Source organism: Perissodus microlepis, chromosome 15, assembly GCF_051167445.1.
Source record: "Perissodus microlepis isolate ML-2025 ecotype Zambia chromosome 15, ASM5116744v1, whole genome shotgun sequence".
NCBI lineage: Eukaryota > Metazoa > Chordata > Actinopteri > Cichliformes > Cichlidae > Perissodus > Perissodus microlepis.
Window position 1 is genome coordinate 21,096,463 of NC_140475.1, and position 22,538 is coordinate 21,119,000.

At 37.2% G+C, this 22,538-nt stretch overlaps 1 protein-coding gene across 3 annotated transcripts in view; it reads right to left on the bottom strand.

The window, feature by feature from the left end:
• Nucleotides 1-22,538, bottom strand: part of LOC146372127 (clavesin-2) — a 66,982-nt gene that overhangs the window by 15,009 nt on the left and 29,435 nt on the right. For 2 of the 3 annotated variants that reach the window (XM_084952726.1, XM_084952725.1), the window contains 3 exons: nt 16,877-16,987; nt 15,954-16,186; nt 3,004-13,955 (listed from right to left, as the gene is read on the bottom strand). In XM_084952726.1, coding sequence (XP_084808852.1) covers nt 13,862-13,955; nt 15,954-16,186; nt 16,877-16,987 — 438 coding nt within the window. In that variant the 3' untranslated portion in view covers nt 3,004-13,861. Of the gene's footprint in view, nt 1-3,003; nt 13,956-15,953; nt 16,187-16,876; nt 16,988-22,538 lie in introns of those variants that run through there. The other variant, XR_014802702.1, reaches the window with a different exon arrangement.

Consider the following 22,538-nt stretch of genomic DNA (forward strand, 5'->3'; position numbering starts at 1 on the left):
TTGGGTTTCTTGTAGATGCTTCATCTGGGATTGGAGTGCAGTTTAACACTCTTTAAAAAAGTCTAATTCCAAAACATACAGTTTGAGGTTGTTTTGTTTTGGAAGTATATATTTTGTTAACAAATTGTAATATTTTCTGCATGATAATGTCATTTATTTAAATTCAAGGCTGCTTTTTTGTAACACACAAGTAAGACTGCAGTGTCACAAAAAGCAGCCACTCTGGTGCTGTACAAATACTGTAGATAATAGTTAATTTCTTATCATCATGAAACTTGTCACTCCATTAGTTCTCAAAGATAATAATAAATTAGTTAACACGTTTGGTCAAAAAACTGTTTTAAATTAAAGATGTTTTTTTGTGCTTTATCAAAGATGTATGAAAATGATGTTTCATTAAGAGAAAGTATGAACTACCTGCTGCATGTACTATAAAGCAGATGTGTTTAATTCACTCGGTCACTTTCCAGAAGCCAGTTAAGTGTCATAACTGACATTTCAAGCTATAATATCATTGGAGGGACAACACTGAGTCTGCTGTGCTTATGTAGGAAACTTTTACCACTATGCAGTTTTTGTGTCAAAACCTGAATAAACTTTTGAAGATATCCATGAGGGGGCATCTCTCTCTCTCTCTCTCTCTCTCTCTCTCTTTGCTATATATGGAATAATTTGTATAGAAAGAAACACTGTTATACTGATGGTCTGTGATGTATTTAGTTGTTGTAGGGTGTATCCCACCCTACAACAACTCATAGTCTCCATCCTATCAATAAATAACAAGCACTAAACTACCTCTGCTTACATATTAATTAATCCTGCTAAGAAGCACAGTGTTAATGTGTTCTGTGAGTTCTAAGTACATGATGAATCTTTTTATTTTCTGAGTTTAAAGTTAGTTTAAAGCTGATAAAGTCTGGAAAAGAAAGGGTTATTTATACACACTGACTGGGAATTAGAAATGAAAGTGGAACAAGGCTCAGTGAGAAGTGATCTAAAAAATTAGTAGACAGGAAAATCTAAAACAAGACACTACAAAAAAAAAAGAAAAGAAATCCAACAAAGTAAAATGTGACAAAACTAAAAACAACAACAACAAACAAACAAAAAAACTGGACACACAAAAAGGGTCACACCAAATGTGAAGAGAGAGACACACTGGTGGATAAAAGCATACAAGCAGAAATATGAGACTGTAAACGTTAACACTGAGGAGCTGAACACATGAGAAATAAACTGATAAACAGAAACAGAGGAAAAGCCAATTCAAACCCAGGACTGGATGAGTAAATCACCTAAACAGTCAGCAAAAACTCCATAATTATTAAACCGTAACCAGAATTAAAATACAAGAGATAATAATTAAAATACTGGAATGATACCAAAATCAAAACAGGAATAAAAAAAATACAATGTAAGAATTAAAAAAACAACAGTTGAGTCAAACTGTTTGTGTTTCCAACAGTGCAATCAAACTACTAAGTGTCCTATGAACTAAACAGAAAGGCACAAAGTCAAACATGACTTCCAATACCTCTAATGGACCTTTGATTGGCCTTTGAGGGGAAAAACTGCAGTTCCCATGAAAAATGACTTCACTCCCTGTTTCTACAGGTAATGGCGGATAGTTCCTGCTGACAGCGTGATGAACTTTATTCCAAAGTAAGAAGTCCTATGAACAGATCAGATCAGTTTGGCAAAGTGTATTTCTGGATAATGTTTTTGTTGTTGGATGCGCTTTTTACATCATTTTTGTAAAAGCCATTAGTGGAAGGACACTGCTACCTGAGACAAGTTGAATGCACGATATGCAAGTAAAAATCCTCCATTTTCATATGCAAAAAATGATTGCTCTAGCTTATTCTGTTCTATCAGGATTTGAAGTTACACAAATGGAAACCTGTGGGCTTACAAGAGTCAAATTTAGGCTATATATAAAATAAATGTGACAATCAACATAAGAAAGAACATCTTTTCATTTAGAAAATAAATTATCCAACACACATTAGTGGGTCACATAATAAACTTAGAGAACAGAAAAAGGTATCCACCCCATCACGCTAGAATTGATCCAATACCGATACCAGGATAGGTATCGATACTATCGATATCTGGATTGATCTACCCACTTCTTATTTCAGGATGTCAGTGTCGTTTGAGCTCTTGTTGGCAGAATTGGGACAACACCTAGGGAAGCAGGTAATTTCAGAGTCTATTAACAGGTAAAATAGTATTATTTCCATATCATTGTATATTCAGTACTGGTGCACATTTTGAGCTAGTCACAATCTGACTGGTCAGATCTGTTTATTCACATGCGAAAAATCAGCTGTCGCAATACATGTCGCAAATTTGTCTTCAAAAACGTATATGGTTGGTGTGAACAGCTGCAATAATAATAGGTTACCTGTCCAGTGTGCAAAGTCCTTTAGCCTTTACATTTGCTACAAAGATCATGAGAATGAATGTTTTGAAAAATACAGCATAAAATTTCATGGGCAAACTGAAATAGATACAGTAAGTCATGGCAGTAAATACATGACTTTCCAATTATCACTGCTTTCCTTGGTGTGGATAAACAAACCATTACAACTGGTTTTGGGGCCTTATGGCATTAAAAGGGGATCTCATAACAGCCAAAGAGCGGGCGGGGATGCAGTATGAATCTGCCACGGATATGTTTGAGGCCAGTAACAGACCAGCTGGCAATACATGGTACCAGAGCAGAAGAATGGGTAAGCTGTACTGTACTGTGCTCATATCGACTTAAAGGAGCACAGGAGTCAAACGAAAGTCTTTTGAAGTACTGTTTTACTTTAGTGAGGACACTTCTTTTGAAAGTGTGGCCTCTTTGTCCTCAGACTCACTCAGAGGAAATTGATCTTGATTACTGATTTCCTGTAGCTTCAACAAGCATGGCGACATCTGCTCAAATGCTGTGATATTCTTAGAGGTCAAACTTAAACAGACAGAAACAACAGAAAAGTAACCAGGGAAAGGATCTGCGTGTGTCCATGTTTATTTTGATCATTTTACATTTCAGCAAATTGTCTTTGAGGACATTAATACATTTAACACCTGCTAACTGAACAGCGTTTTGCTCCTATAATATACTGGCTTTCCATAATAACTTCACAATTCATTTGTAGTTTGGTCTCCCTACAGCTCCTACTGTAACTATACAATCAAATAACATTGGTAGGAAAATCAAATAAATTGAAAGGTATGCATTCATTTTCAATTATCAGTCATTTAAAAAAATGTCATTTAATGTTGAATTCTTCAATGCACAAATACTTAAATATAAGAAACAATACATTGGATTTCTAATGGAAGAAGTGGCTTTGGCAGAGAGAACTCAAACATTAGTCAAAGTCAGTGGAGAATAAACATTGCTGGTCCATAAATCATTACGAAGTCCACAGCACACTGACGAAGCTCGTGATGGAGAGTTTCATTTCAAAAGAACAGGAATTTCATCTTGAAACTTGATTATTACATCTGTTAAAAATTGACTGATTTGTTTAACTTTTTCCACACTAGACGTTATGATGCTATATGCAGAGATAATGTGATTTTTATCTCTTCACTTTGGAACAAAACTCTTCATGTGGATATTTAATTAACCCAATCTATACAGTACACGTGCTGCGACTTCTGCCAGTTTTACACGTCCGTTATCTTGGAAAACAAAGTTATGCTAATCAACATGGCTTACGATGCCTGTCAAACAGAGAGGCACACAAAGCAGAGAACATTTAATGTACATTACTGAAACTAGACACATTTTTCAAGCCATTTAGACTCAATTGTCTGAACCAAATGAAGGCCAACAGTACACCAAAACCATTTCTATGAGTGATGGCAATGTCCTGTCTTCTACTACCTGCCAAACAGGCATGATTTGCATTTTCATTGTTTTACATACTTTGTCCTAAATTTGAAAAATGCCACTCAAAGTATGGAAGCTTTGTATTTTCATATCAAATATGCTTCTAATCACACAGGGAGCCATCGTGGAAGTCAACATTGGATGATTACTGTATTCATAGGAAAGTGATAGCTGCATGCAGTAAGGTCACAAAGTGTGGTCCTGCTTTTAAAAGGAACATTTTCAAATTTGTATTTTCATCTGTTAAAGAATGTTAAAGAGCACGCACATCAACATGTGAAATGTTGATCTGTTGGCTTTCTTGCTGCTTTTCCCCAATGCAAATCTGGGTTTTAGTTGAGGAAGATCAGAAAGTGCATTTCTAAAGACTGGAATTGCTTTGTTAAAATAAAATTACACTGAAATATAAACAAACCTGTTAAATAAATGATAAAGTACATGAAGCAGGTGGAAAATTACAAAAGACAAAAACCTGTTAGATCTGCGTGCAGGGGTAGATAATCACAAATGTCCCATTTCAAGCTTATTGTCCCCTTTTGCTTTTGTTGTTGTGCATGAATGGAGAATTTCTCAACAGCCAACTAAACTAAATCTACCCCTAATATCCGCATTGTGTCAGAATTATATATGCTAACTGTGGATGAAAACTATAGAAACTAAATCATTTACAGAAGTCAACACTAGTTTTGCAGGTGCCTGTTTTCTGTGTGGCTTTTTGGCTGAGAAAAGCTGTTAACTTTACACCGAGCAAAATCTTATTGCTGGGATTTATCAGCACATTAACCCTTAAGACGCATTTCCCTTTAATGGTCCCTGGATGGTGATTTCAGTCACTCTGACTGAAGTGAAAATTTTATCTTTTTTATTTACTTTGGTGAAAAGACAAATATAAATGTGACACTTTGGAGCTACTATAAACAAAAGCAGCTTTTTGTTTGGTGTGAATTTTTTTCAAACTGATGCTGGCTATAGATTATCATTGTGTTTGTTCAGTAAAGAAAGCAATCATTTTTTTTTTAAAAAAAAAAGAAAAGTTCAGGTGTCAAAGAGCTGATAAAGTGCTGCAATCTGAGCTGTGATTCACCCTGCTTCAAACTGCAAAGTCACTTGAAAACTGCAGATACATCTGTAACTCCTGCAGAGCTCGTTCCATGCTCAGTGGTGCGCAAATACGGCATTAATTATGATTAGTTAAGCTACTCAAAATTAAATGAAGAACAAATGAACTCATGTTGCAGATTTGGGCTTCTCTGTAGTTAAAAAAAAAGACTGGAAATGAATTCACAGATGTCCCATTCATGTCTCTCTTTTTTGCGTGTCATGAAATGATATGTTGCATGGGAGAAAAGCAGCATTTGGCTTTTGCTTTGTTTTGTTTTTTTAAGATTGCTTACTTCAGATTTATTAAAATGACAGATAAAATTACAAACATTTGAGGACCTCCATGAGTGCTTCCGGGATGATTTTTTTAAAAGCCCAAAGCCTGATATACTGTTACATCTGTTATAGCTGGTGTCTGAATGTGCCCAGCAATACTTTGATCCAAGAATCAGTAGGAATGACATTACAATAACACAGAAATAACATTCGAAATGCTGAATTTCTTAAATAAGAACAGATCTTAAACTCATATTTCTGTATACACTTCATACAACAATCTGTGTAATAAACAAGATAGATAGCAATTTTAATAAAATACTGACAAGGGAAAAGAAAAAGTCTTGCATGTGTGGTAAAGCACAAAGCATCACCCGATAAAGTATATCTGTAATAAAACACTGTGTCTCATTTCATTCTATTTAGATTTACAACTGAACAAAACAACCTCTGATACCAACATTAACCTTAAAAATAATCAGTGAACCTGCAGGACGCTCTGAGTGAGATACAGTTTAGCTATATTCAAGCAGTATACAGATGTTTAGTTCATGTAAACTTTTTATCCTAACAACTGGAAGCATCTACAGTGGCTGTGTGAGTGACCATGTGTGTGTGTGTGTGTGTGTCCGTTTATGGTAGTAATCTTTACATTTTCTCCTGAATCTCTTATTCAGACTGTATTGGCTCTGTTCTACTGCATGAGTTTTACAACTGTGAAAAATATATCCACAACATCTAGCGAACAAAACCAGCAACCAAAACACTCGATGACAACAGCTTTCTATTGTAGTGTGAACAAAAGGTGATTAGACTTTGTTGTTTGAAGTGTGACTGATAATTTTAAACTTGCAAAGTGCTCTTGGAAAAATCCTCACGACAGCCAGAAGTTGGTCTACTCAAGTAACTATTGTGACCATTTATACTCTAAGTATAAATGGTCTGAAAATACAGTTCAGGTTTGTTCTTTGACATCTGCACTGATACTGATAACAAATCTAGACTTTTACCTCATTAGTAGTGCACTAATTCCAGCACTGACAACAAACATCAGAAAAGGACACATTTGTGAAATGCTGCTGTGATGAAGTGTGCTGAACTCTATACTTAAGAATGAACCCAGGCAGGGAAGTAAACCAGGTAAATTTGTGAGAAAGACTAAAATAAACCAGTAAATGAATTAATAATGGCGCACCATCCATAGTTTTGTGATTTGCTTCTTGCAGGATAACCATTTTAGTCTCGGAGACTCTTGGAGTTATTTAGTTGAATATTAACCCCGTCCTCTGACTTACTGTTTAGTTTGTTTAGCTACACTGGCACTTACACACCATTATATTCCTGTTAAAGATGAAAAACAGCAGGAGTTGATGTGATTACATTGCTAGTAATTAACTGTGTGAAAGTGGGTGTTTGTATTGAACAAGCTGAACAAATCAACATGCAACAACAAAGTACAGTGAGGCCTTCCGCTGTCAGAATTATTATTATCAGCATACATGGTACACGGACCATGCCTTATGTATTAATCCTAATTATTAACCAACGACTCATCAGAAACATCAAAAGATGTCACTGATGAATGAAGTTGCTGCCAAGCAGGTATGTGGTAACCCTCCCCTGTGACTTGTGGTCTGTAACACAAAGCATGATATTTAAGTGGATCACATTTTCCCCCCAATCTTTGATGCTTTGATGTTTTCAAAGATTGCTGCAAAACATTTAGGCTTAACCTGGGTTGACTGCAAATAAATCTCACATGAATGAAATGTACTTTTAAATTTGTATTTGCAATTATTCTGCAGGTGAATTTGGATAAAGTAATCACAGAAGCACGGCTGTCAGTCAGAAGTTGTGGTAGGCAGCGCTTACCTAATCCTTTTCATCTCACATGTCTGATTCTGTGCTGCCGCTTTACTGCTTCAGCGCCATTTTGTGATTAAGGCTGATAGCATATCTGGAGTTTTCTGAAGGAAATACGACGGTGTGCAGGTTCAGATAATGATGCCAGTGCAATCTTCTATAATTTTCATCCCTATTACCCTTTTTGTCACAGTCATAAGCACCGAGAAGTCACAGGGACCTTTGGCACTAAAATCCTGTAAAGAAAGAGTGCTGCCTTCACAAAAGGAGTTCAAATAACACATATTATGTTTCTTCCCTTAAAATGACTTTTAATGATGCAATCATTGTAGTGTATCAAAAGCAGTTTCCTTTTAATAGAGTTCAATGTTGAAGAGATGATTATGATCATTTTAAAAATGTTTTTTAGCTGTTGTTAATAAAAATGTCTAGATTGAACTTGAGTTGTATTTACTCTCAGAAACAAAAACACAGCAAGCAGCAGTTGCAGAAAAACTTAGTTGTAGCTGACTAAACTGGGTTTTACAGAGAACTGATCTTCTCATTAATCCATCCCCTGAACAGTGATTGGTCAGTTATAGCTTAAAAAGACAAATTAGCAGGTATGTCAACCTTCAAATTTTGCAATACATGAGAAATAAATGATGATGACCTTTGTCTTTTGCTGTATTTATTCCACAATCATATTTAAAATGGGAGAAATATATTGACAACAATGTTTGTTTCTCAGGAAAGAGAACACAGGGGCATTTGAACTAAGAACTGTGGCTGCAAAAGCACTACCGCTGTCAGCGACATCAGAATCAATCTGGGAATCTATCGACTATCACCTGAAGACAGCCTTTGGGGACACTGGTCAATATCTGACTGTTCCCTGTGATTTTTTAAAAACACAGTTAAATGTGAATTTTTAAAAAGCAAGTAACAACCTGAATTAATGTCAAATAATTGCCTATGGTTTAGAGCTTGTAGTTAAGAGTATGTGTTTGTTCTCCACTGTCCAGCACAAGCCTTTAACATGATTGGTCAGTAGGACTACAAGCGGATTATTAAAGGAAAATCAAAGATCTTGTTTTCTGTCTACAAATATCAGCATTATAATTAAACCAAATACTGATGCTAAAACAATTACATCAGCCAGTTTTCTAGAAGCCTTGTACTGTTTGTGGTTTTCTTAGTAGTTTTACTTGGTGACAAACTAAGACAATTACATCACACAACAAAATATACTCATTTAAGTTGTCTCCATCTACAAAAGAGGAAATACTGATGTTGGTTTTATGGCATGTCAGGAGAGATACTCCTTTCTACTTCCTTGGGCATCAAATATTGCCATTTTGAGAAAGCAGCTGAAGTCTCACAGTTATGCACACGGTGTTCGTTGCCACCTGTGCCATAATACAACAGCTACTGAGACAGGTCTGTCACACCCAAGTGGTTATGTATGGGTGCTTCTAAAATACCTCTTTTCATCAGATTTATATGGATTACCTACATGTCCAGGCTTACTGTTGCAAATGGCATATTTAAAAACAAATCAAGATATCGTGTTAGCCAACTGGACTAAAAAAGGAGTTTGAGATGCCTAAACCTAACCAGCCTATTAACGTAAAAAGTGAGTGCAAACGAAGCAAAATAAAATGTGGACAGCGGTCTCCTGGGTGAGTCACTCCACCACTGTCTATCTGCTGCTCTGCAAAAACAGGACCACTGTCTGTTCATGTCTCATTCTGCCACAGCCGATGTGTCGAGCTACCAACGTCAGAGGGCAGCTTTTAGGTATTTGTGCAACAGCACAGACAAAAAGACAACGTTTGACGTACTAGGATGACTATGTATTGGCAGCAGTATGAGTGGATTATTAATAACAGATCCAAGGTCAGTTATATAATAAAATAATGAATGCATTTAGCATATGATGACTAATCGGCTTGGTTCCAAATAAGCTCCACAGCATTTTAGTTGCATGAAAAAAATATTGAACCAATTGTATATTTTATGGATTTTGTCATAATGAGTAATTGTACAAATGGCAAAATTCTTGTACAGATATATCATACACCTGCACATCTTGTGGAAATCTAGGTTTGGTCTGAACTCTATATTATGTGCCTCTTTCTGAAAATAAATAATTTACTCCTTGAACACAAAGTTCGAGCAGTAGATGCAGCAAAGGTTGAATTTATAATAAAAATTTAATCAAACCCTACAATGGACTTAATCATACAATACTAGGTGTCATGACAGCCTATTCAGACTGTTTCTGTAGCTACTGTCTGCTCTTAGAGGATCAGGCTGATCACATATTCAGTAAAAACACAGTATCATCATCACACTGCCAGATTATTATCTCTCTGTGTTTGATGTTAAACCTCAGTGGAAGCACACAGATCACACTGAGCCGAAGGAGAAACCATTAAGAACAAGTCTGACTCGACTTTGCACAGGATACAGCCTGTAGAGCCTCTGAGCTGCGGTAAGCGGGGCTGACATGTCGTGTGCGCTGGTGTGATAGTTTAACATTCCAGCTGTCTGCTCTCGTTGCAGCGGGCCACCTCACGCTCCCCTGCCTGCCGGCCTTTATTCTGTGATCTGCTCGGCTGTCTGTTTGCCAGCCTCACTCTGCTGCTCTGCCCATCAGAGGCGCGTATTTCCTTCCCGCTGTGCTCTCCACCTTCTTAACATTTGGTTGTCACACCTTTGCACTTCGTGTGCCCGTGGTGAATAGTTGATGTGGAAGAACCTAAACTAAAGTATGTCAAACTGCTTCAGGGCTACATGCATGGAGAAATTCCACATAACTTAACAAACTGTATCAGTTTAAATACTATTTTCTAAAGGACAGTTCCCAATTTTCTGACTGCTAAAGTAATTAATCTTATAATTTAGTATAAAATGTTGCACTTGAAAGTTACACTTTTCTCTTAACTTGAGTAAACGCTGACTGTGCCATACATATACAGGGAGTGCAGAATTATTAGGCAAATGAGTATTTTGTCCACATCATCCTCTTCATGCATGTTGTCTTACTCCAAGCTGTATAGGCTCGAAAGCCTACTACCAATTAAGCATATTAGGTGATGTGCATCGCTGTAATGAGAAGGGGTGTGGTCTAATGACATCAACACCCTATATCAGGTGTGCATAATTATTAGGCAACGTCCTTTCCTTTGGCAAAATGGGTCAAAAGAAGGACTTGACAGGCTCAGAAAAGTCAAAAATAGTGAGATATCTTGCAGAGGGATGCAGCAGTCTCAAAATTGCAAAGCTTCTGAAGCGTGATCATCGAACAATCAAGCATTTCATTCAAAATAGTCAACAGGGTCGCAAGAAGCGTGTGGAAAAACCAAGGCGCAAAATAACTGCCCATGAACTGAGAAAAGTCAAGCGTGCAGCTGCCAAGATGCCACTTGCCACCAGTTTGGCCATATTTCAGAGCTGCAACATCACTGGAGTGCCCAAAAGCACAAGGTGTGCAATACTCAGAGACATGGCCAAGGTAAGAAAGGCTGAAAAATGACAACCACTGAACAAGACACACAAGCTGAAACGTCAAGACTGGGCCAAGAAATATCTCAAGACTGGTTTTTCTAAGGTTTTATGGACTGATGAAATGAGAGTGAGTCTTGATGGGCCAGATGGATGGGCCCGTGGCTGGATTGGTAAAGGGCAGAGAGCTCCAGTCCGACTCAGACGCCAGCAAGGTGGAGGTGGAGTACTGGTTTGGGCTGGTATCATCAAAGATGAGCTTGTGGGGCCTTTTCGGGTTGAGGATGGAGTCAAGCTCAACTCCCAGTCCTACTGCCAGTTTCTGGAAGGCACCTTCTTCAAGCAGTGGTACAGGAAGAAGTCTGCATCCTTCAAGAAAAACATGATTTTCATGCAGGACAATGCTCCATCACACGCGTCCAAGTACTCCACAGCGTGGCTGGCAAGAAAGGGTATAAAAGAAGAAAAACTAATGACATGGCCTCCTTGTTCACCTGATCTGAACCCCATTGAGAACCTGTGGTCCATCATCAAATGTGAGATTTACAAGGAGGGAAAACAGTACACCTCTCTGAACAGTGTCTGGGAGGCTGTGGTTGCTGCTGCACGCAATGTTGATGGTGAACAGATCAAAACACTGACAGAATCCATGGATGGCAGGCTTTTGAGTGTCCTTGCAAAGAAAGGTGGCTATATTGGTCGCTGATTTGTTTTTGTTTTGTTTTTGAATGTCAGAAATGTATATTTGTGAATGTGGAGATGTTATATTGGTTTCACTGGTAAAAATAAATAATTGGAATGGGTATATATTTGTTTTTTGTTAAGTTGCCTAATAATTATGCACAGTAATAGTCACCTGCACACACAGATATCCCCCTAAAATAGCTAAAACTAAAAACTACTTCCAAAAACATTCAGCTTTGCTATTAATGAGTTTTTTGGGTTCATTGAGAACATGGTTGTTGTTCAATAATATAATTATTCCTCAAAAATACAACTTGCCTAATAATTCTGCACTCCCTGTAATAATGACATCATCAGCGTTTAAACTGATTCTTTTTAGGAGGATCACTTCAAACATCATAATTTTGAGTGCACTATGTTATCGTTATTACCTGGTATCTATAGTTAGCCTTCTCCATCTAAAAAACACAAAGGATGGAATAAATAAAGTGAAAGAGGCAAAAGTAAAACAAGCGGAACATCACATGGGGGAATTTGGTTTTTTTTGCTGGACAGAGCTTCAGGATGTTAAAGGGTTCAAATGCAGCAGACAGCTGGTATTACTTTGACTACAGTTGGTGAACCTATGAGCTAGACTGCTGAACTGAATCTTTGAAATAAGACATCTAATAATAGAGAAATTATCATCAGAATACAGTTGATTGCTTGACTGACTTTTTACCTGGCTGCATACAAACTCAAATGTGATTATCCGTTGGAAACAAGGAATGGTTTCATGCATATTATTATACAGATATCTGTTTATAGGGATGGTTTTGACTTTAGTCATTAATAATTTGTTTGCCTTAATATCCTTTTAAAATGTCAAGTGCAGTCTCTGTTACCACTTCAGAAATAGGACTTAATACAAGCCTTTTAACTGCCCTGTACAGAAAATAACTGCAGCCATTCTAACAAGACAATTAACTTTAATCCAGGATTTAATAAATTATTAATCACTGCGTGTCATTATCAGCTGAATTGTTAAATTATTGAAGTTAACCAATTACCTCATTGAAAATGTCTCGGTGCATTCAGGTGCTGTCAGGATGTTCTAACAGCACTCTCATGCTTCAGAGGGTATCCTTAAAGATGCTGCAAACCAAACACTTAACACAAAAAGGATAAAATGTGCACTTCCTGACAGTGGTAATGGAATAATTTTCTCATCAAACAGTGATGTGGGCATTTTAATTCTTCAGATTAATCTGGTAATTATAGGGTGTCAAACTACAAATAGCTGGTTTTTAAATGCCTTATAAAATACTAATAATAAGTTCAAATGGATTTAAAAACTGTGAATGGCAGCCTGGGATCATTTAAAAAAGGAAAAAGTCTGCCTTTGTTGTATACAGGAGAAAATAATCGGTCAACAATAACGTATAACGTAAATGTGATTTCTGAAAAAACATACCAATGTGATGCTTTAATCTCTAAATATCTTATAATACTAATATGCATACCCTGTTAAAATGATGGGAATATGTTTTCAGAAGCTTGTTAATGCCATTACATCCAACAAATGTGTCACAACGTCACAGGAGAAGATAATACACTTGGCCTTTCCCTGCTTCTACAAAGTTTTACCTCATTTATTTGTCCATCGAAATTCAGAAAATACATCTTTGGTCTCCCAAACAAATATGTAATTATGTGAGTCTATGTTAAAAATAAGAGACAGCAGCTTTGTGTTATCCCTAATGGCAGAAGACAGCGCTGTGCTCTGTGACATATGGGTCAGAAACAAGCGAGAGAATGACTAAAAGGAAAAACAAAACAAAAAAACAAATGATACATAGAGCCAACTCTTACCGTAAAGGGGGGTTTGCTTTTCCAAGAGATAACTGGAGTGAGAACCAAGAGTTCGGCCATTGTTTTCACAGGAAAGATGCCAAACCCCCAGTGAACACCCAGTAAACTCCCAGTAAACCCACTGCCTGTTTGCCAGTTTGGGTCCAGGAGGTTAAACAAGCTGATCGCCATCACTGCTGCAGATCCTGAGCCGTGCTTCTTGCCCATATGGGGCATTTTTCCTCAAATTACTGTACAAAAAAAGGAAAAACTGTAGCTCAAGAGCTCTGGCCCCAAGCCCTCTTTGAAGTTTCATGATCAGTTTTCCACATTCTTCATCATCTGTATCCTGTACAAGTGCAGTAAACACTCTATACTTTCACAACTCACTCTCTTGAGCGTCTCTTCCCTGCTCCATACTGGATTGTTTAAAGACGTTAATTTACAGTTTCTGGAATTGGCACTTGACAAATAACTAAATAAATAAATATATAGAACACCATCAGTAGCTCTTAGGATGCCCTTAAGTCTGAGGAAACGTCCTTCTCATCTCTTGCTGCTTGCTTTTCCATGATTTGGAGAAAAACGTGAATCCAACAGTAGCAGCAGCAGCATTTCCTGGAGGAAGGTGTTTTTCAGGGCGCGTGTTGCTTGTGCACAGTAAGTCAGTGTATTTGTGTGTGTAAATATTGATTTGAGTATGCTTTTGAGCTGTGACTGCACGGTTTAGTCCAGCGAAAGCAGCGGCTGCATGTTGTCTTCTTCGCTCTTGACTTTGTCTGGTCGCTTCAGGACTCCCGGTTCCACCACCGACTGAGACCTACAAGAACAAAGAACAGGAGGTGATTAGCATAACTGTGTCGCCAACTGTGCTGAAAGCTTTAGAGTGTCAACCGTGAAGTGCAGTGAAATATTAACTGTAACGGTTTATGTTGATGTTAAAATATTCCGACCTACTTGTGTAAAGTCTGATGCAACAGTCTATCTGTTATTTTGTCTCATGCTATGAGGCAAATTGTGAGTATGAATAAAATCTGCAAAAAACGCTTCAGGTCAATCTTCACCTCAGGTTTGATTTCCAGGAGTCCTCTAATTTCTATGTTTATTATTTTGTTCACACAAAGTTAAAAATACTTTATAAGACATTGGATTCATGCAGAAAACACCATATGTTTCTGTGTCTGTAACATAACCAGTGTGTTTTTGTAAATAATTCAAAATGCTAAAATGAAAAAATAAAATGTTACTTGCAAGTTTCATTATGTTCATTATGTTCTATATGCAATCTTTTATCATACAGTATACAGTATTATTTTTTTACTAGTTAACCTGTGTTATAATTTTTGTTTTAATACTTCATAAAAAAGAAAACCAGCCAGAATGGCAGCGTCCGCACATTAAATAAAAATGCATTTGTGCATACTGATTTTATAGTATAACACGCATAACACTAACAGTGCTTTATAGGCTAAAAAAGTGTCATAAAAAGTTTTTATTTCCTGCTATATGGGAATTAACCAAAGAGTGAGTTCATTTTTAAATGCACCCTGTTACTGTCAGACCATTTATAACTCACTAATAATTAATTTATGATTGGCAGGGTTGTGCCTTCCTGCAGTGACAGCCTGCTGCCTTAACTCGCTGCTATTTGTCTTCCATAGTATAAATGTCTTTGAGTCAGTTGACGTCCCACAGTGGTGAGATGATTTACTGTCACAGTGAATTACACCGCACAGTGGCCTATAGGGGGGAAACTCTACAGCAGGAAATGTCAAACATGCTCTCAGCAGAATTCTCTCTGTCAAGAATAAGCACAGAAATTTTAGCATATGAATGAACGTAAATATATATGTAACCCCCAAAGTCAGCTAGTCTGGATAATACTAGATTGCGTATTGATTGCTTATTTACTTGTCTTTTTTGTAAGGGTTCAACTTCATAAACTATTTATTGATCCCATCATATCATTATGCATCTTTATTGCTTCTTTTTTCAAACCACAGCTTGTATATAAAAGGTCAACTAAGCTATTTTGGAGACCTAAATTCAGCTTTTTGAGGCATATCATTTTGTTTTTGGGGCTTGTTGAGCACAAGACAACCGCACCATAAAACACACAGTGACTATCTAATGTCTATTTTACTTTAAATAGAACCAGAACAAACAAAACTTCAAACTAGTAATTGGGAATCTACACTCACCAGAAAAACGTCACATAAATCAAATGTAAACCATAACTACAGGATTCCACATCTGCTGACCATTAATGCAGGATTGAGCCACTGGACTATGTCCATCTTTTATAAATAAATCTGATCCACAAGAATCACAAAGAGGTCCAGCCAAATAACACTAGTTGCTTAAATAAAAATCTAATGAATATAAAATCAGATGGAACCATTTAGAGCATATTCATCCCCGTCAGCTGAAACAATGATCACAAGAAGACCACAGTGAGATAAAATCTGTATAGTTCTGTTATTATGTCATTTGTTTACTATAATTATGCAAAGATAACCAAATTAGTTCCACAGTATATCCTACTGTAAAACAAGCATTTTATTCATTTTTTGTGCATTGTTTAATTTTTAAACCTGCATTATTCTCTGAGAAAATGTATTAGCTGGTAGTTCCTAAGCCTGAAGCAGCTGTGAAATATTTGGGTGGGACTCCTTAGCCTCAGGAAAAAACAGTAGCTCTGGTTGTCATTAAGAGGGTCCTAAAGCATTTAATAATATATTCTTAAAACTAATAATAATCAAAAACAGTACTACAGTAAATAAAAACCACTGTGGAGGTTTTAAGATGGTAAGCTAACCTCTTCATGGTCTTTGGGGAAAGGTTTTTCTCCAGGTCTCTCTCCAGGTCTTGTACTGACAGGGTGTAGGACTCTGGACAGTAGTCAGTCTCCTCGTCATATGCGTGGTCCAGCAGTGTTCGAGCCCATGTCCCCATATCGTAGGGTGGCATCATCCCACCAAGCTCTGATGGCAAGATCTCTGGGTGGATGAGCTGATGGAGGCTGTTTAGGTTGTTACCATGCATGAAAATCTGCAAAGGGAAAAGATGCACAGGGAAACAATTTAGACCAGAGGTCTCCAACTCCAGTCCTCCAGAGCTACTGTCCTGCAGCTTTGCATCCCTACTGTAACGCAGCTGAATCAAATGGTTGAATTACCTCTTCAGCATGACATCAAGTTTGGCAAAGGTCTAGTTACAAGCCATTCATTTGATTTTGCTGTGTTGGAACGAGGATGTTGAAATTCTTGGAATTTTTCTCTCCACATTCAATTTCTTTTCTCTTCTTGAAACCATGAAAAAGATCACAAAGCCCAAAAAAGCTTGACTATTAGGCCAGTAACCAGACCCAAAATGTCATCGTTCCTATTAAATTTGAGTAGCACAACTTGTTATAACCTAATTCTATATTCTATTTTTAGCATGTATGTATTTTTTAAGTTTATAGGTTGCTGAATAGGTCATTACCATTTCAAATTTAGAAAGAAAAAGACAAAACAATCAGAACCAAATTACTTTATTAAAAGGAGACCATATGAATTCCAGCTTGCTAATAGTTTTCACCTATCATCCACATTAAAGTGGGCCTCTGAGAAGAACAATATGGCTCTCTGTGTGGTTATTTTTACTGTTAGACTGTCTGTGGTCCCAGTTTGGAGGGTGCTTTTTTACCTGATTTTGCACCAGCTGAAAGACGGATTATAGACAAATCTCTTGGCTTACCCTCTTCCTTGTCTTGTCTTTAAGAAAGGGTCGGATGACGGTGTAGAGAGCGTGAATGTACCAGGGCTGGTTCACAAAGTGGATCCCTCCAAACCTGGCAGGAAAACTGTCCTGTAGGAAACACAAGAAAAAACAAAACAGATGAATATGGTATCTGGAGGTCAGCAGAATATGGTGTAAATATATATGCATATATATATATATGTGTGTGTGTGTGTGTGTGTATGTGTGTGTGTGTTACAAAGTTGTTTGTCAGTACTGAGCTATGCCCTTATATAATATTCCTGCCAGTTTCCAAATTCTAATAACCTGTTAATGTTCACCTAAGATTATGTTACTTTTTTGTTTTTGTGATATTATTCGTTTTGACGAACAAGAACAGACAACTCTATATGTCAAGCAGAAAGACTGAAAATAGCAGAAAAATATCACCAGTGAAAGATGTTTGACCAGAAACGAGTTCATATGGTGACTAAAAACATATGCAAAACAGTGCACACCAAACAAAGGATACAAGATAAACTGTAAACTACATATTGCCATGGAAACTTCTGCTGCAAATTCATTAATCACCATTATATTGTGCAGCCTTTTGTAAAGAGTGCCAGTCTTAATCAAAATGAGTTTTTTCACCATTGTTTCAGTACGAGTCAAAGAAAAATTACCTGAGTGAGTTTCCTGTCTCTTTTCATTAGATTAGTTTTGTAAATGGCCTCTAACCTCATAGTCAATAGGAAATGGTCTGCAGTGGCTGCAGGACAAGCCCAGAGGGAAATGAGGCCTTGTTCATACAGGTTAGTGTGTGTACTCTGAGCCTAACTCAGTGATTCCTAGAATGTGGACACCATTATAATAATTACGCTCCAGTCCATGTGTATGAATCATCGTTTGGCCGTAGTCCAGCAGTATGGTGAAGACTGTACAGCAATCTGACATAACAGAGCTGGCTGATAAAAATGGCTTGGGGAAAATGTTTATATAAAACATGTTGGCAATGTGTGGGAGAGACAGTGACAGTGTCTGAGGTCAGTGCAGCTTTGTAAATCAGGATTTGACTGATATAAATCATCATGGCCCAAAGTCACTTCAAGTGATTTTGCTCTGATAGCAGTAATGTCAGCTCACACACTGTACAAAGCTTTGATCTAGAGCCATATAAAATTTAAAGACATATACGACTATATTTACAACAAACCTAACAGAACTGGTAGGTTAGTTCAGGATCAGAGAATGATTTATATTAATTGAGGCAACCTTCAGAATTTTCCTTTAGAGTAACAATCACGCCAAAATTAACCTCTAAACAACAAAGCAATGGGCCAATCATCATTTACTGTAAATCTTCATTCCCTGCAAAGAGCAGCACCACCAACACACCAAATATTCCAAGACAAGAAATGTTTCAATGACTACATAAGATGTGCCATTTGCCAAATATAAATTCCATATATTTATTACATTGTATATTTATATATGTCCAAATGCCCTGTGACAAACTGGCAGCCATGGTATAGTCTGCATCTCAACCAGTGACAGCTGGGATAGCCCATAATTAGATACGAAGAAGAAGATGGATGGTAAGTTTCATAATAAGATGCAGTATTCAGCATTTTGACAAACATACTCCCCTAGTGATTTTTTCATAATATAAACATAAAATGATTGAAAATCTTTTCAAACACATTTTTTCTACCATTCATCCTTTCTCTTGCACAACTTGACCTACTTCCAAGGTGGATGGAAGAGACAAAAATGTCTAAGAAAGTCAAAACCTAATGCAGCACTTCTGTCATGTTTGTTTGTTAGCATCACAGTGGCTCAGTGACTAGCACTGTTGCCTCACAGCAAGAGGGTCACGAGCTCGCTTCTGTGTGGAGTTTGCATGTTCTCGCTGTGTTTGCATGACTTTCCTCTAGTAGCTCTGGTTTCCCCTGCCTTTGAAAAACATGCATTTTCAATCTTGCTGATATCAGTACAGGATACTCTTCCAGAAAATATCCTCAATCTTAAGAGTTGCTAAATAAATAAATACTTTATTTAAATATCATGAAGTTGATCAAAGTTACTCTTCTTCCATCATTTCCTGCAATTTAAATTTTCTTTTAACTTCGTTGTTGTTGAAAAATGTGGACAACACTAAAAATGTGTCCTCTGTGTTTAATGCACTCATTCATACATTTTTAAAAAGCTGTCATGGTCTGTAGATTTTGCTGTTTCCAGTCTTCAGTACTGACTTTTGATTAGGGTCTTTGTGTTGCTGGAGCGTACTGTAACGCTTGGTTTTATTACTGTTTTCAGTTTCAAGAGGTTTCGTTGAGTTTGATTTCTTACTTTACTATAATGAGCTTTTTAATATTTTAGAATTCCAATTATATTACCACTCCAGCCTATCTATATTTGATCCTGTGTGTACCGGTTTATTATCCTAGCCTCTCCAGTATCCTCCTGTATCTTGTTAAATCCTTATCTCTGTGTTTAGTGATCCCCAGTTGAGTTTCTTCCTGTTTTATTTTGATAGTTCTCCATCACTTGTGTTTTGCTGTTAGTTTTACTTTTTTATTTTGATTGTTCTTGTTACCCAGCTAACATCCCCCAGTGTTTTGCATTCACCTCTGGAAACTCTAAAATATGACAAAAGCTGTACGTTTAAGATGATTTCATTTGTCTGTTTCTGTGTAGCCTACACATATTCAAACATGTAAACAAGGATTAACTTAACATTGCACAAGAAATGCTGGTTAATGTTTCAGATGTTGTGTATTTGTTGCAAAAATATTCAACCTCATGTTCAGATGATAAGAAATAACAAAGAAATTTTGGTCCAGTGAAGGTCGGACAGCTCGTCTCTCAGCTGTCAGACCCCTCAGTGCTTCTTTTTGATTCTAAACCTCTGGCCTGCCCTCTGCTCTGACAGACATTTTTTCACTTTGATGAAGGGACCAACTGCATTATACATGAAATAGTAAAAATGGAATATGAGATGTAGGCCCTCTGCTGCGCTGGAGGGACAGAAGGAGGAGAAAAAGAAACAGGCGCTAAAGGATTGATCTGCCTTCGCACAAGTGATATCTGAAGGAAAAGAAAGAGGGAGGAGGTATTCAAATACAGGTTGGGGACACTACAGTGAGAATAAAAGGAGATCCAAAAGGGAAAGGTGTAAGAAGATCTCGAGGACTGAGGATGGAGAACGAATTAAAGGCTTAAATTAATGGGAAGGTGGGTTTTTTGGGGTGTTCAGCTTTTGTTTTCCTTTGATGAAATATAGGTGAAAAGAATCACCAAGGAGATAGCAAGAGGTAATATGAATGGATGAAGAATAGCTGAAAAAAATTGATTTTCAACACTTTTAGACAGATTTTATATAATATTATTCATTGGACAAGTCCAACACAAGAGCTTGCAGATGATTTGAGTCAGTATTCGTCCAATCTAACTTCAATCCAGATGCTGAGGTTGATTTTTACATTGTTTTCCACTCAGCTGAGCAGACAAATCTCTTTACAAGCCACAAAGGGAAGGCTGGTGTATGTCATTATGCAGATTCTGACTATGACTACTGTATGACTTGTCTTTCCTGAAGCATCACCTAGTTGTGTCCCCTTTTATAAATCCCAAAATAGAACAAAATCTGTATTTACCAGGGAATAAAAATCCACTAGAAAGTTCACAACTATTAAAAATCTTGCATGTGACTTATGAAATGGTATGGTAAAAACATTTTTCAACGAATATTACAGATTCCCACAAGGCCAAACATCATAATATAATAAAAAAAATACTAAAACAATTCATATCAAGTTGCTACATAGATTTGTTTGCCTACACGTGTTCATATGTGGGCATGTGGGTTTAGGTCGGTCATCCTCTCAAAATAAGAGAAAACAGAAGTATGATTTTCTGTCATAGTTAAATGTGACTGTGTGGTTGCAGGGAGACAACTGTTATTTTATTTTTGACCCGGTGTATGTGTTTGTCAGTAAAATACTGCTGCGTGTGGGAAGGGAACGTTGAAGAGTGGAGGATTAACATTTAAAAACAGAATAAATTAGTTCAACTATAAGCCTAAAGAAAAAAAGAGAAATGCAGTTGACTTATGACTTATCATACCTGGCCACTTATGTTCACTAATTATAGTAGGATAAATCCTCTCCTAAAGTGGAAAATAAACTCCCTGGTGCATGTGTGTGTGTGTAACCTACAGTTATAATGCTGTTTTAATTTTTGTGTGTCGGCCACACAGCATGCATTTTAGAAGTGGATAGTGCTCTCCTAATGAGAGAATGTTAATACCCTTCTGCTCCACAGCAACTGTATCTGTTCTTGGGGAGATGGCAGGATGATCAGGCACTGGGAAATTGCGGTCTTTGCCTGGAGACTTTTAAAAAATAGCAAAATTTGGTCTGTAAATTCAAAAGTGATCCACTGTCTTTTGAACTACTGCTAAAATTATTAGGTTAAGCTATTTTTTCTATTCGTCATTTTCATTTGTATGATTCTGGCAGTACATCGAAGATCTTGTTACGTCAATGAAGTGTTTCACCAAAGGCAGGTGAGTCACCGTGGGCTCTGCCTTTTTAATATGTGTTTATATAAACTTTGCAGATGATTGGGTAATACTTCAGAGACAACCACCAAACGAGAAAAACGGTAGTAATAGAACTCAGAAACTCATGCCAGGAGGTAGATTTGGTAAAGTCTGAAAACAGTTTGATTCCCTCTCAGAGCACTTGAATTGCAGTTTACTAAATGGTTATTTTCTTGGACTGTTTGGCCTACCCCGCGTTTAAGTGGAACCTTTTTTTTCACCTAGAGTTTTTGCCATGACCTGGTCTAACTTAAAAAAAAAAAAAAAAAACATATTCAAACTAAGTGCCCAAAACACCGGCTGTGCAGCCAGTAAATCCAAGCTGCCAAATTCCAGAAACCAGACAGTCAAAACCACTTCTGCATTTACTTTGATGTTTGGCTCCTGAGAGGCAAAATTCGATTCTAAGCAAATGAGCGAGTGAGGGGATTTATTTTTGGACTCCTGCTCCAGGTCACTGCTGTGTGTGTTCAGTTACTGCAAAAGGTTGACAAGAATTAGAGGTGACAGCAGATGGAGACAGGTCCAAGCGAACATGTGGAAATTAGGAGACTTTTTATTTATTTATTTCAATTTATTAAGGCTGAATTTGTACATTTAGACGTTGCTTCATCCCCCCCCCTCCCGAGAGCCTGTGGCTTCACCAACGAGGATAAACACATTAGAAATGATTTTCTCTTCAAAGCTTGGTTCGCCATAGAAAGCAGCACCAACCTCCTGCTTAGTGACATGAGGCAATCCAACAGATTTCCGTCTAAATCTAACCTGGGGCCACAACCTGCAAAATGCAGCACAAAAGCTGCCAATCTTGTTGGTGATGGTCGCTTTTTTTGTCTACAGTAATTACAGTAATGACTGGGAATTAGTCTTCATTTTTCTTAAAATGAGACTATACTAAAAGGAAAAAAACACTTAATTTTTCCCTCCCACTGTGACTTTGAGCTGTAAGAGCCGGGCATGTTTGTTATGTGTTAAAACCCAGCACATTCTGCCATGGTGATGCTTACCTGCTCCACCCAAGGAAATAAAACACTGTGTATCAATCACAAGATTTTATTTGGAGCTCATATTTAGTGA